The sequence below is a fragment of the Rhineura floridana genome, chromosome 3, assembly GCF_030035675.1.
Source record: "Rhineura floridana isolate rRhiFlo1 chromosome 3, rRhiFlo1.hap2, whole genome shotgun sequence".
In the NCBI taxonomy this organism is placed as follows: domain Eukaryota; kingdom Metazoa; phylum Chordata; class Lepidosauria; order Squamata; family Rhineuridae; genus Rhineura; species Rhineura floridana.
In genome coordinates, this window is record NC_084482.1 from 30123931 (window position 1) to 30138237 (window position 14307).

At 47.4% G+C, this 14307-nt stretch overlaps 1 protein-coding gene across 1 annotated transcript in view; it reads right to left on the reverse strand.

Moving 5' to 3' along the window:
• Nucleotides 1-14307, reverse strand: part of LOC133382083 (inactive dipeptidyl peptidase 10-like) — a 58132-nt gene that overhangs the window by 39535 nt on the left and 4290 nt on the right. The window contains exons 2-6 of the mRNA XM_061621739.1: nucleotides 9928-10042; nucleotides 8297-8392; nucleotides 6099-6193; nucleotides 4998-5072; nucleotides 924-976 (exon numbers count right to left, since the gene is read on the reverse strand). Of these exons, the coding sequence (XP_061477723.1) occupies nucleotides 924-976; nucleotides 4998-5072; nucleotides 6099-6193; nucleotides 8297-8392; nucleotides 9928-10042 (434 nt within the window). The remainder of the gene's footprint in view (nucleotides 1-923; nucleotides 977-4997; nucleotides 5073-6098; nucleotides 6194-8296; nucleotides 8393-9927; nucleotides 10043-14307) is intronic.

Below are 14307 nucleotides of genomic sequence, written 5' to 3' on the forward strand. Positions count from 1 at the left end.
TATTAATTCACTCACTTCAAAGTATGAAAAGCGAACCCTGTTGCATTTGGGGAACCCTCCGCACATTGTGTGGCGTGGAGCCCTGGATTTCTGCCCCAAAGTCCATCTGTGATGACACCACTGTGTGTGGGGGAGGGGGAGGAGTGGGGGATGACAGACTGAGAGGAATATCAGGGAGTACCTGAGTATCACATCATTTACTGCTAATCTTTCCCTGGGTACAATCCTCGGGGAGGGGGGAAATTGTAATCTAAATCAGGCTTTGTTCGTAATGGCATGCTAGAACATAAAATAAGCAGATGGCGGTATATGCCCACATCTAGCTTGCAATAAGCTGAAGAGGCTGGTCATCAACACTGTATAAAATTGGGCTGACATGGTTAAGGGTACAGGCACAAAGGTAGGCATACCTAAGAAGAAATGATACATCTCACACTTGTTGGCCTATTCATCAGTGCATGCATGTAGTTCCTCTGTGTCGTACAAGGGTCCCCAATGTGGTGCCCATTGGCACCATAGTGCCCTCAGACATGCCGTTGACACCAGGTAAGACCTCCTATCACTCCCAATTTTTAAACAGAGGCTTTTGGGGTGGGGGCTTTTTTTGTTGGTTGGGAGGGTTACCTGCTTTTTTTAGGGGTGCAGCCTGCTTCTTTATCTGTGTTGTAATGGGTTTTTTGGGGGGGACAGCAGGTGTTTTGCCTGTGGTCACCAGTTTTTCTTCTGTGAAATGGGTATTTTGTGTGCCAGTTTCTTAGTGTCCCAGGCCCAAAAAGGTTGGGAACCTCTTTTAAGAGAGTTGATGTTATTAACTGCAAATAAACAAATAACAATAAAATAAACAAAAACAAAACAAAAATCTCTTTATTTTTGTTTGAAGAAAATTGTTCTATGATGTGGTTTCCATCAGTGTTAACTCTTACCTGGTGGCCAAGTTATAGATCAGGTAGCGAGCTGTGAAAGAGTAGCGGAAAACCTACAGAGCAACAAGAAGAGAAAGTTGACATTAGTGTGCTGTGGAGAAGACACTGGGACACCAATTTCCCCTTTTTTCTGTGGCTGTGTCCACTATTTATTTATTTAATTAAGCTTACATACCACCCGACTAGCAACAGCTCTCTGGGCAGTGAACATTAAAAATACAATAAAAATAACACAATACAGTATATCACAATACAAAACTGTACAAAAAACTGTACAGTCTAAAATCAAAATATAATAATTTAGAATTAACAGGAATTAAAATGCCTCAGAGAAGAGAAAGGTTTTAACCTGGTGCCGAAAAGATGATAGTGTCGGCGCCAGGCACACCTCCTCGGGGAGACCATTCCATAGTTCGGGGGCCACCACTGAGAAGGCCCTAGATCTTGTCACCACTTTCCGGGCTTCCCTATGAGTCGGAACCCGGAGGAGGGCCTTCGTAGTAGACCGTAGTGTACGGGCCGGTTCATATCGGGAGAGGCGTTTCGACAGATATCGTGGTCCCGCGCCGTATAAGGCTTTATAGGTAAGTACCAACACTTTGAATCTGGCCCGGAAGCATATTGGTAGCCAGTGCAAACAGGCTAGCACAGGTGTTATATGCTCAGACCGCTTAGTTCTTGTTAGCAGTCTGGCCGCCGCATTTTGCACTAGCTGTAGCTTCCGAATCATCTTCAAAGGTAGCCCTACATAAAGCGCATTGCAGTAGTCCAGACGCGAGGTTACCATAGCATGTACCACTGATGTGAGGTCCTCCTTACTCAGATAGGGACGTAGCTGGGCTACCAACCGAAGTTGGTAGAACGCATTCCGGGCCACCGAGGCTATATGAGCCTCAAGTGTGAGGGAAGAGTCTAAGATGACTCCCAGACTACGCACCTGTTCCTTTAGGGGGAGTGTAACCCCATCCAGGACAGGGTATATATCCACCATCCGATCAGAGAAACCATCCACCAACAGCATCTCAGTCTTGTCAGGATTGAGTCTCAGTTTGTTAGTTCTCATCCAGTCCATTGTTGCGGCCAGGCAATGGTTCAGCACGTCGACTGCCTCACCTGAAGAAGATGTAAAGGAGAAGTAGAGCTGCGTGTCATCAGCATACTGATGACAACGCACTCCAAAACTCCTGATGACCGCCTCCAGCGGCTTCATATAAATGTTAAAAAGCATGGGAGACAGAACCGAACCCTGCGGGACCCCACATTGGAGAACCCACGGTGTCGAGCAATGTTCCCCAAGCACTATCTTCTGGAGACGACCTGCTAAGTAGGAGCGGAACCACTGCCAAGCAGTGCCTCCAACTCCCAACTCCACAAGCCTCTCCAGAAGGATACCATGGTCGATGGTATCAAAAGCCGCTGAGAGGTCAAGGAGAATCAACAGAGTTACACTCCCTCTGTCTCTCTCCCGACATAGGTCATCAAACAGGGCGACCAAGGCCATCTCAGTGCCAAAACCAGGCCTGAACCCCGATTGAAATGGATCTAGATAATCGGTTTCATCCAATAGCGCCTGGAGCTGGTCAGCAACCACACGTTCCAGGATCTTGCCCAGGAACGGAACATTGGCTACTGGTCTGTAGCTGCTGAAATCCTCTGGGTCCAAGGAAGGTTTTTTCAGGAGTGGTCTCACTGCCGCCTCTTTCAGACAGCCAGGGACCACTCCCTCTCGTAAAGAGGTATTAATCACTTCCTTGGCCCAGCCAACTGTTCCTTCCTTGCTAGTTTTAATTAGCCAAGAGGGGCAAGGATCCAGTACCGAAGTGGTCGCACAAACCTGTCCAAGCACCTTGTCCACGTCCTCAAACTGAACCAACTGAAACTCATCCAACAAAACATGACAAGACTGTGCTCAGTCACCTCAGTAGGATTAATTGCTATTAAATAGGAGTCTAAGTCCCGGCGAATGCATGAGATCTTATGCTGGAAGTGTTCAGCAAATTTATTACATCGAGCTACCAATGTATCTGCCGTATCTTGTAGGCCTGGATGGAGTAGGCCACGAACCACTTTACAAAGCTCCCGTGGGCGTGAGAGAGATGACTGAATAGTGGCGGTGAAATGTTGTTTTTTTGCCGCCCTCACCGCTCCTACATAGAGCTTAGTAGAAGCACGAACCAGCTCATAATTGCATTCGTCGGGAGTTCGTCTCCATCTCCGCTCAAGCCGCCTCCTGTCTTGTTTCATCGCTCTCAGCTCCGGAGTATACCAAGGAGCTGTATGAGCTCTACATAGGAGAGGGCGCGCAGGAGCGATCGTGTCAACAGCCCGGGTCATCTCCGTATTCCACAGATCGGCCAGAGCTTCGACAGGAGCGCCAGTCTTATCAGCCGGAAAAACCCCCAGAGCCTTTTGAAAACCTTCAGAATTCATTAGTCTCCGGGGGCGGACCAATTTAATAGGTCCCCCACCCTTGCAGAGGGAAAAGGCTACTGAAAGTCTAAACTTCAGCAAGCAATGATCTGTCAATGACAACGGGAGAGATGTAAAACTCCCCACATCCAGATCACTATCCCCATGTCCGGTAGCAAAGACCAGGTCAAGAGTATGCCCCGATGTATGTGTTGGGCCACTAACATATTGAGACAGCCCCATGGTTGTCATGGCGGCCATGAAGTCCTGAGCTGCCCCAGACAAAGTAGCCTCAGCATGAACGTTGAGATCTCCCAGTACTAATAGTCTGGGGGATCTCAACAGTACCTTCGAGACCACTTCCGTCAGCTCAGTTAGGGAAGCCATTGGGCAGCAAGGTGGGCGGTACACCAAAAGGATTCCCAGTCTGTCCCTCTGGCCCAGCACAAGGTGCAAACACTCCAGACCAGTGATTGCATGGACATGGTGCTTGGTGAGTGAGTACTAGTACTACCCACGGTGGATGGCACTGGCTTGCACTGCAATCAGACACGGTTTGGGGAGAAAGGGTGGATAGGATTGATTTGGAGTCAATCAACTCCAATTTGGAGTAGCTCAGTGAAACCTGACACACTCCCTGGCTCTAACAACCCTTGTAGCCAAAGGGATTCTTTCCATTTAACTCTACCAGATTCTGCCTCTTTGCATTCCCTTAGCCAAGCTAGATAGGTTTGGTCTCCACTTTTCAATCCCTTCCAAGGCTTTGATGCTGAATTAGATGTGTGGTCACTTGGATGATATTTGTGGAATGGCGATCCAAGGAGAGGCAGGGTTCACACCAGAGCTGGCTCTTCCTGATGCTGGCCCATCTATCACTGTACCAAGCGTTAAATTGCCATGAGACTGGATGAAGAAAGGAATTGAGCTAGAGTCGACGCAAGCCCCTGACAATCAGCTGATTGCTGGGCTTTGCAAAGCACTGCGCAAAATATTAATATGCATTAGATATGGAAGTTTGTGGCTTTGTAGCTTCCCCTTGCTTGTCATTTCACACTTAGTAGTTGGCTGGCTTCCAGCAAGTCTGGCTTCACCTTCCCATTCTCACAACTCCTGGAGGCAGACACCATTCAATGTGGTTTTAGGCTCAGCCCCTCTTATCTTTCTTTCTGGTTGTCTCTAGTCGCTGACAGACTGACGTTGCTCACACAGCCCTTTGGCTCATGTATAACATCAGGCGTAGGGCAGGTGGGCATGGCTTGGCCACAATGGCCTCACAGGCCAAATAGGGAGACTTGGGGGGCCTAATTAGGCCTGTGGGCCAGAGCTTCCTAACCCCTGAGCTAAACTATAGGCCCATTAGAAACTTGTAGTATATTAGCAGGAATGGCTGGAGAAGCAATATTAATTCTTCACAGCTGGCATGAAGAACGGCCCTGCGACAGTGACTCTGCACTTTTGCACATTTGTATGGTTCATAATTCTCCAAAACAGGAACAGGGACAGACAGCCAATTTCAGCCCCAACTGGCCCCTTTGAGCTTCCATTGGTGATAAATCATGAGCCTTTCTCAAAGCAGGGTGGGGGATTGATTCCAGCACCTCAGAGGTTTTTTGTTACTCATTGTGTGGAGGAATTAACTGGCCTAGAAGGAGGTTGAGTCCTCACCTGTTGTACGTCACAAGCCAGAAGCAGGAACTGCAAATCTGGAGACACTTGGAACCGGGATGCTTTCAAGAAATTCTATGGAAGGACAAGGAGAGAGAGCAAGAGAGGGAATGAATTAAGGATAGGGTTGTTGCTATAAGATGGGACAACTGCATCCATCTATGCTTAAGTGTTTTGGTATCGCAGGCTGTCAAGTGCCCAGAGCCCAAGAACAGTTAAGGAACTTGAGCAGGGAGCAAGTAGGCTGAAGACTGGTAGTCTGGTCTGGTGTGCAACAGAGGAAGCTGCCTTATACTGAATCAGTCAATCGATCCATCCAGCTCAATATTGTCTACACCAAGAACAGGGAACCTGTGGTCCTCTAGGTATTGCTGGACTCCAGCTTCCATTATCCTTGACCATAGGCCATGCGGGCTGGGGCTGATGGGAGATGGAGTCCAACAACATATCGAGGGCCACAGGTTCCACAGCTGTGGTCTAAACTGACAGGCAGCAGTTCTCCAGGGTTTCAAGCAGGGATCTTCCCCACTGACAGACTGATGTTGCTCACACCCCGCGCCTCACTTCTAGTCCAGGGTTCTTCAGACGTTTCATCTCTCACCTCCATGGTTTCTGGGACTGCAGGCCTGTCGCTGCTCCTTCCATCCCAACAGCAACTGCCCAGTTACTGTTCCTAGGCCTAGATGTTCCCAACCCCAATTGTCACCCCTGTCAGAGGAAGCCAGGGTTAGAACACAAGGCTCTCAGGGCCAGGGCAAAGGACAAAATGGCACCCCACCCCTTCCATGTACAGACTCTGAACAAACTGGCAGTTGAATCTTACTCCAGATGGGGGAGTGCCAGGGAGGGCTCTGCCTTGGAGCTGGCCTGGGCTCCCACTTGATGACTGCCTGCAGCTCAGCTCTGAAAACCCCCTTCCTTTCTTTTGGGAGAAACGGTAATAATAAAGAGAGCTCGGTTCATTTCACACTCCAATCTAGGTAAGGATTCTCTGCATGCAAATTTTCAGAGATACAGGCAGCTCTGATATTTGGCTCCAATGGGACTTCGTGACTTCTAAGCTCCTGTGATGAGCAATGGACTGCTACCCGCCGCTCTCACCAGGTCTCTGTCCTCCACCAAGAGGGTGCCGTTCTTTTGGCGCATGCGCCACTTCATCATGGTCCCCGTGTTGCTTAGTGCCACCAACTCATCATCTGCACAAAGACAGGAAAGCAAGAGGAGTGCACACATTTGCCTCGTCTGCACCACTGGATTTTTCCCCCCGCTGATGTTTGTCACTTACGGTATGCTCATTTTACACTTTGAGACTTCTGTGGTTTCATAAAACAACTAACAAATGCAATAAATAATAAATATGCAGAAGTTGGGTGGGAAACAGAAGGGTGGAGAAGGAAAGGAAACTGCCTGCGGACAATAAGGTCACATCCACTCCATACTTTTAAATCACTCTTATACCACTTTAACAGTCATGATGAATCCTGGGATCTGCAACTTGTTAAGGGTGGTAGGAACTGTAGCTCTGTGAGCTCAGCACCCTTAACATACTACAGTTCCCAAGATCCTTTGGGGAAAGGCCATGACTGTTAAAGTGGTATACAAGTGCTTTAAATGTACGGTGTATATGTAAGAAAGTAAAGAAGCAAGGAGGTTTGCTGCCCAGACCAACTCTAGTTCAACAAACCTTTCCTTTCAAGAAGCCCTCCTTAATCCTGTCCTTCACCTCTGCTTTATCTACTAGGTTCCAGCTCCTTCTCCCAGCTGGATGTTCAATCCAGGATTAGAACAGCCAGATCAAACATTTAAAAAGAAGAGTTGCTGTGGTGTCTGATGAGGACACAAGAACATAAGACACTGCCTTCTACTGAATCAGACCAGTGGTCCATCTAGCTCAGTATTGTCTACACTGACTGGCAGTGGCTCTCCAGGGTTTCAGGCAAGAGTCTCTCCCAGCCCGACCTGGAGATGCCAGGGGTTGAATTTAGGAACCTCTGTATGTAAGGTAGATACTCTATCACTGGGGTCTGGTCCTTCCCCGTAAACTAGAAGTGACATTCATTCATGAATGCAATTAATGTGCACTTTAGGGGATATGTAAATAGCAACCGAGCCCATAAATTTAACTTTTACTCTCCCCACCACATTCCCAACAAAAATCTCTTCCCTGAAGGTGCTATTTGCATTTCAGGGGAAACTCTCATTGATGACACCAACAGACACTTCCCTTGAAATACAAATAGCAGCTTCAGATGGGAGATTTTTGTCAGGTCTATAGCAGGGACAGGGAGAGAAAAACTTCCCCTCCCCACCCAGTCTCAGGGTCCCCAGGCTGCCCTGCAGCTGCTATTTACATAACCAAAAATGTACCATGTTGATTGTTACACTCTGAAAGCACATGAGGCTACCACCATGCTGAGGTTAAACAGGTCTGGGTCTGATCAGCGCCTGGATGGGTGACTGACCAGCTGGGAACCATGTGTATGCCACCTTGGGCTCCATGATGGAACAAAGGCAAGACAAATATAAGTAAATAAATACAAATAAAATAAAACCCCAACAAGAAGATCAGTAAGGGAGTGCAAGCTTTCATTATTAGGAAGCTTCCTTATAAATTTAAAGAACGTTCAAAGAATCCCGGGAAACATAGTTTATACCTCACACAGCTATAATCCCCAACACCCTTAATGAACTACAATTCCCAGGATTCTTTGGGGAAAATAATGCATTTTCAATATGCTTTTAAAAAGTGTAACTGTATGGTGTGCATGCAGCCTAAGTCAGACCTCTGGTGCATCTAGCTCAGTATTGTCTACGTCAAGGATGGGGAACTGATGGTCTTCCAGATGTTTATGGGCTGCAACCCACCTTCCCTGACCATTGACCATGCTGACAGAGGGTGTCAGGAGTTGGAGTTCAACGACATCTGGGGGTCCACAAATTCCCCACTGGTGTACGCTGACTGCAAAGGCTCCCCAGGGTTTTAGACAGGAGTCTTTTTCTAGCCTATCTGGAGATGAAGAGCTGTGGCCCTTCCCATATTACCATGTTTGCTTATATGACTGAATGCCCCCTGCAATATTCAGCTACTATTCAGGATAGTTTTGAGCATTTCCTAGTCCGCGCTGTTGGTTCACAGAAGACTTTGGTTCCCCATGAGGTGTAAACTTTGAAAACCCCTTGTACAGAAAGCATTACATCTGGCAGCCTTTATTCCCAAACAAACTGGCTCTAATAACAACTTTCCAGTGACACTTCTGCATTCTGGCTCACATCAGAGGCAAACAAACAAAGAAACTCACCTGTCGCCCAACGTAGCTGGGGTTGGTGGGTTTGGAGTTCATCATTCTCCAGGTCAGCAAGAGTCAATGGAGTGCGGAAGCCCAATGGGGGGTCTTCTAAACACAGAAGGACAAGATCTAACAGCTAGCTAGGAGTGTGCACCCTACCCCCACTTCCCCCCATTGTATGCCTATTGTAGTCAATCTAGGGCAGGGACAGGAAACCTACAGCCCTCCAGATGTTGCTGGACTGCAACGCCTATCATCCATGACCATTGGCTGTGCTGCTGGGGATGATGGGAGTTGGGAGTCCCACAACAACTGGAGGGCCAGAGGTTCCCAACGACTGATCTAGAGGTCCTTTCAGGCCTTCTCCATGCATATTATATTAAACACATAGAGAAGGAGGGGAAGCAGGATGGTGCCGCAAGAGTGTTTACTGCTTTTGCACATATAGCCAAAGGACTGAAAATGGAAATGGAAATGGTCTGCCTTCAAGTCGATCCCGACTTATGGCTACCCTATGAACAGGGTTTTCATGGTAAGCAGTATTCAGAGGGGGTTTACCATTGCCTCCCTCTGAGGCTAGTCCTCCCTGGCTTGCCAAGGCCTGCTCAGCTTGCCACAGCTGCACAAGCCAGTGCCTTCCTTGTCAAAGGGGCAAATAACTATGTATGCCCCATCTGTTGTATCAGAGAAAGTCAAGGGCTGGAGCCACCACCAGTGGGTACAGCCCTGCTTCCTCTTTCTCACAAATTTAATATACATGCGGAGAACATCTGAAGTGGCCTATTGTGAACATAAAAACAGGAGCCATTCCACTTGGGAAAAGCACACTGATCATGCTGTCACTGCTGTGCACACACACCTTTTCCTGAGGACTGAGCTCAGGGGAACAAGGTCTGCCCATGTGAAGCAGAAGGGGTTGTGAGGGGTGCCGATGGGCCAGGCCATGAAGCACCCTCTTCTCAGAGCAAATGTTCAGCTTTATTTTCATCTTCAACACAAACTATTAGATGTGTTTGTTTGTTTTTAAAGTAAGGCAATGTATGACTGGATTTACAGTGCAATCGTATACATTGCCCACTTAGAAGACCCATGAAGTTCAATGGGGTGTACTCTATGGTAAGTGGGAACAGGATTGCAGCTTAGTCGAACAACTGTAGGAGCAGAGCTTATAATATAACTGGCAACCTTGAGACAGCCCACCAGAAAAGTGGGGTGAGGGAGGCAAATCAGCAAGAAGATCTGTGGCCACGTGGAGGCAGGGACATTCATCTTTGAAGAAGGAAAGTGGAGACAAGCTGGTCTCACCAAGAAGGGACAAAAAAGTTCTAGTTCTGGCTTTTGTGTACATCTTATTCTCTTTAACTATTGGCTTCCAAAGGGCATACTCAAGAAAGTTTTGGACTTCTACACCAACATCCATTATTGTGAAAAATGGCATATTATGCAAAGTATTCAATGTACCTTTATCTGTTTGCATTGCACCAATTTATTCAGAATACAATCAGAGGGGGCTGATGGCAGATTTAAAATGCTTCTCACTTTTAAAAGCCAAAACCATAATCACCACCTGATTATCCTTTTTACCCACCAGAGGGCCAGAAACAGCTACCATCAATCAAAGCACCTGTCTCTGCTGACATCACCTGGAGTGAGCATCAGGATGGCCACAATGATCACTGATGTCAACATCGCCACCAGCAGCATCGCAATCCCAATTCCCTTCCAGTTGTGAGGCGGGGAGCTGGTGATGCCCATGTTCTGAGTGAGGATGGAGAAAGAAGTCCCTTGGTTAGTACACACTGGCTTGCTTGGTCCAAGTGTAACAATTAGGAGGGAGTCTAATAATAACCCAAATGGCAGGGAGTCTGTTCCCCCACCCCGTGAATTATAAGATTGTAACTGCTCCATAAACCATAGGTTGCAATACCAACATAGCGTAAACCAGGGGTAGCCAACATGTTAGATCTTGTTAGAGCACAAATTCCAGCATCCTTGACCATTGAGGCTGATGAGAGGCCTCATCTGGACTATTCATTTAAAGCAGCATTATACCACTTTAAGCAGTCATGGTTTTCCCCAAAGGATCCTGGGAACTGTTGTTTGGTAAGCTGCTGAGAGGAGACCCCTATTCCCATCCCAGGGCTACAATTCCTAGAGTTCCGAGGGATTGATAGTTAAACCACTCTGGGAACTGTAGCTCTGTGAGTGGAACAGGGGTCTCCTAACTGTTCTCAGCACCCTTAACAAACTACATTTCAAACTACTGGATCCATTTCAGTCGGGTTTCAGGCCTGGTGTTGGCACGGAAACAGCCTTGGTCGTCCTGTATGATGACCTCTGTTGGGAGAGAGACAGGGGGAGTGTGACTCTGTTGATTCTCCTTGATCTCTCAGTGGCTTTCAATGCCATCGACCATGGTATCCTTCTGGGAAGACTGGCTGAGTTGGGAGTGGGAGGGATTGCATGGCAGTGGTTCTGCTCCTACTTGGCGGGTCGGCTGCAGAAGGTGGTGCTTGGAGAGCATTGCTCGGCACCCTGGACTCTCCAGTATGGGGTTCCACAGGGGTCAGTTCTGTCCCCCATGCTGTTCAACATCTACATGAAACCGTTGGGTGTGGTCATCTGGAGCTTTGGAGTGTGCTACCATCAGTATGCTGATGACACGCAGCTCTATTTCTCCTTTTCATCTTCTTCAGGTGAGGCTGTCAATGTGCTGAACCGGTGCCTGGCTGCGACAATGGACTGGATGAGGGCTAATAAACTGAGGCTCAATCCAGACAAGACTGAGATGCTGCTAGTGGTTGGTTCTTCTCACCGGATGGTGGATGTCCAACCTGTCCTGGATGGGGTTGCACTCCCCTTGAAGAAGCAGGTTTGTAGCTTGGGGGTTCTCCTAGAACCATCTCTGTCACTTGAGGCTCAGGTAGCCTCGGTGGCACAGAGTGCTTTCTACCATCTTCGGTTGGTGGCCCAACTACATCCCTATCTGGACAGGGATAACCTGGCTTCAGTTGTCCATGCTCTGGTAACCTTCAAGCTAGATTACTGCAATGCGCTCTACGTGGGGCTGCCTTTGAAGATGGTGCGGAAACTGCAGCTTGTGCAAAATGCAGCGACCAGATTGGTAATAGGGACCAGATGGTTCGAACATATAAAACCGATTCTGGCCCACTTGCATTGGCTGCCTGTATGTTTCCGAGCTCGATTCAAGGTGCTGGTTTTAACCTATAAAGCCTTACACGGCTTGGGACCACAATACCTGATGAAACGCCTCTTCCGACACGAACCCACCTGTACACTACGCTCAACATCCAAGGCCCTCCTCCGGGTGCCTTCTCCGAGGGAAGCTGGGAGTCTGGCAACAAGGGAGAGGGCCTTCTCAGTGGTGGCCCCCAAATTATGGAATGATCTCCTTGATTAGGTGCGCCTGGTGCCAACACTGTTATCTTTTTGGCGCCAGCTCAAGACTTTCCTCTTCTCCCAGGCATTTTAGCATGTGTTTTAAATTGTTTTTAAAAGATGTGTTTTTAAATTTGTATATTTGTTTTTAATGTTTTTAGTTATTGTAAACCGCCCAGAGAGCTTCGGCAATGGGGCTGTATATAAATACAATAAATAAATAAATATAGTTCTCAGGATTTTTGGGGAGAAGCCATAATTGCTTTAAATGGTACATTACTGCTTTAAATATATAGTGCAGATTGGGTCAGAGCTAGAGAATCGAAGCCCAGGAACTTCTGGAGGGCAGCATGTTGGCTACCCCTGGAATAAACTAGCCTGGTGTCCTCCAATGGTGTCAAAAGGACCAGATTCCTAAGGGGTGTAAATTGAATTACTTTGATTGGAAGCAGATCATTTCTCTACAAATGATTTCAACATGGTTTCACTTTTCTGATATAGAGCAGGGGAGAGAGAATGTGTGGCCCTTCAGATGTGGTTGAACTCCACCGAGAGTTGAAATGCTGCCCCTACCCTCCAGAGGGGGTTACATATGTAGGAATTAGGAAACGGGCTTATACCTCACGAGGCCATTGATCCGTGTACCTCAGTAGTGCCTACCACTCTGATTGGCAGCAGCTCACCACGGATTCAGAGGGGAGTCTTTTGCAGCCCTACAGAGATGCTGGGATTAAATTTGGGACCTCCAGACTGAAAAACATGTGCTCTGCCACTAAGCTGCTTCAGGCCAGCATTGGGCAAGCAGAGGTGGCTGCACTCCTTTAACAACACAATCCTATATGTGCTAATCAAAAGTAAGGATGGAAGGATCTGTCCATTTCAGTTCTCTCCGTTTCTATTTTTTCCACTCTTAAATTCCGTTCTCCATATTTCTGCAGCTATTTGCAATTTTTAAAAAATCCTCATGAAAATTCTTCAGCATTTTTGTGCAAATTTCTCCTAATAAACACATTTTTGCATCAAGCTTTGACTAATGTACAAATTTTTAAGCACTTTCTCCTAACATAATGCTTTTTGGATGTTACTTTCACTAATATATGCATTTTGGTAAACATTGGTTGGAGAACTGCATTGCAAAATTCAGATAAGTGTGAATTTCGAAGGATGGTTGTGCTTTGGTTCTTGTATCGTTTCGGAAAGTACACATCCCATAGATTTAGCTTTAAATGAGAACTGAAACAAATTTCTCCTCCATCCCTTCTCGGAAGTAAATCCCCTATAGCTCAGTGGTTCCCAACCTTTATGAGCACGGGACCCCCTTTATAAGCTGAAAAAAAATTGTGACCCCCTCCCCCTAGGGAGGCAGGCTGGCTGCCAGGAAGGAAGGAGGAAAGCAGCCTTTCTTTCCAGGCTTGCTTCTTTTTCCTTCACAAGAAGCCCTCTCCTCTCATTCTAAGTAAGGGCACTGTCAGTAGCGGCAGTGCAAGGAGACGGGAATCAGTGATAGTAATCCCCTCTTCGTCCTGGTAGCTCCACCCTCAGCCTCCTTTGGCATCTGCCATGTATTTTACAGGCAGATGCCTGCCCTTAGTGCACCTGAAAGACGCTCTGGCGCTTCAGCAAAAGGCCTCCCCTCTCGTTTGGAGCAAGGGGGAGGTGTCATCTGCAGCGCCAGTGGGAAGCAGACAGTGTTGAGGGAGTGAAGACTTCTTTAAAAAAAATAAATAAATAATTTATTTCTTTACTGTTCATGGCCCCCTCTGGTTTACTTCGCGGCCCCCCTGGGGATCCTGGCCCCCAGGTTGGGAACCACTGCCCTATAGCCTAAGACACCCTGATCTTTTTCAGAAAGACTTAGATGTGCCTCAGCCTGGGATAGGATTCAGAAGGGGGGGTCATTTATTTCTTTATTATGACTTTGCTGCTTCTATAGAAGCCAGGAGGCGCTAATAAAAATAATTTACAAAAAAGCTGAGAGAGACTAGCTCTCTTATTGATCCATATGCCCATGGGGCTTTTAAACTAATTGCCTGGCAACATTTCTATTCTTTTCCCTTGCTGGTTATTTTCAATCTTAATTAAGAGATCACTTCAGAGAGACGCCCAAGCAGCTTGGATGAGAGCCCAGCAGAATGGGTTCATAGTCCACCCCATGGCACATCTTCGCTCCTGAAACCTTTGGACTCGGAATCCATCATCTGGCTCCTCACACTGCAGGAGCAGCCTCACAGCCCCCTTGAGAGCAATGATTGGTTCATACACTAATTGGTGTCACCTCTGACAGTTTGTGGGTGGCATTTAAAACTTCCCACATTCAACCCCTCCACACCCTGTGCAATTCGGTCTTCAGTCCTAGAAGGAAAAGAGAACATTCTTCTAGAACCAAGGAAAGAGCTTTTCCCGTAACGGATGATGCTCCTGGCCTTACCCTTGTATTGGTGAATCCTACACCAGAATAGTAGAGCTAGCTGGTCTCACTATAGCAGGGACAAGGAACCTGTGGCCATTCAGTTGTTCTTAGACTACATCTCCCATCATTCCTGATGCTGGGCGGGGCTGATGGGAGTTGGAACCTAACAGCAGCTGGGGTGTGTGTGCCAGATTCCCCACCACTGCTGTATAGG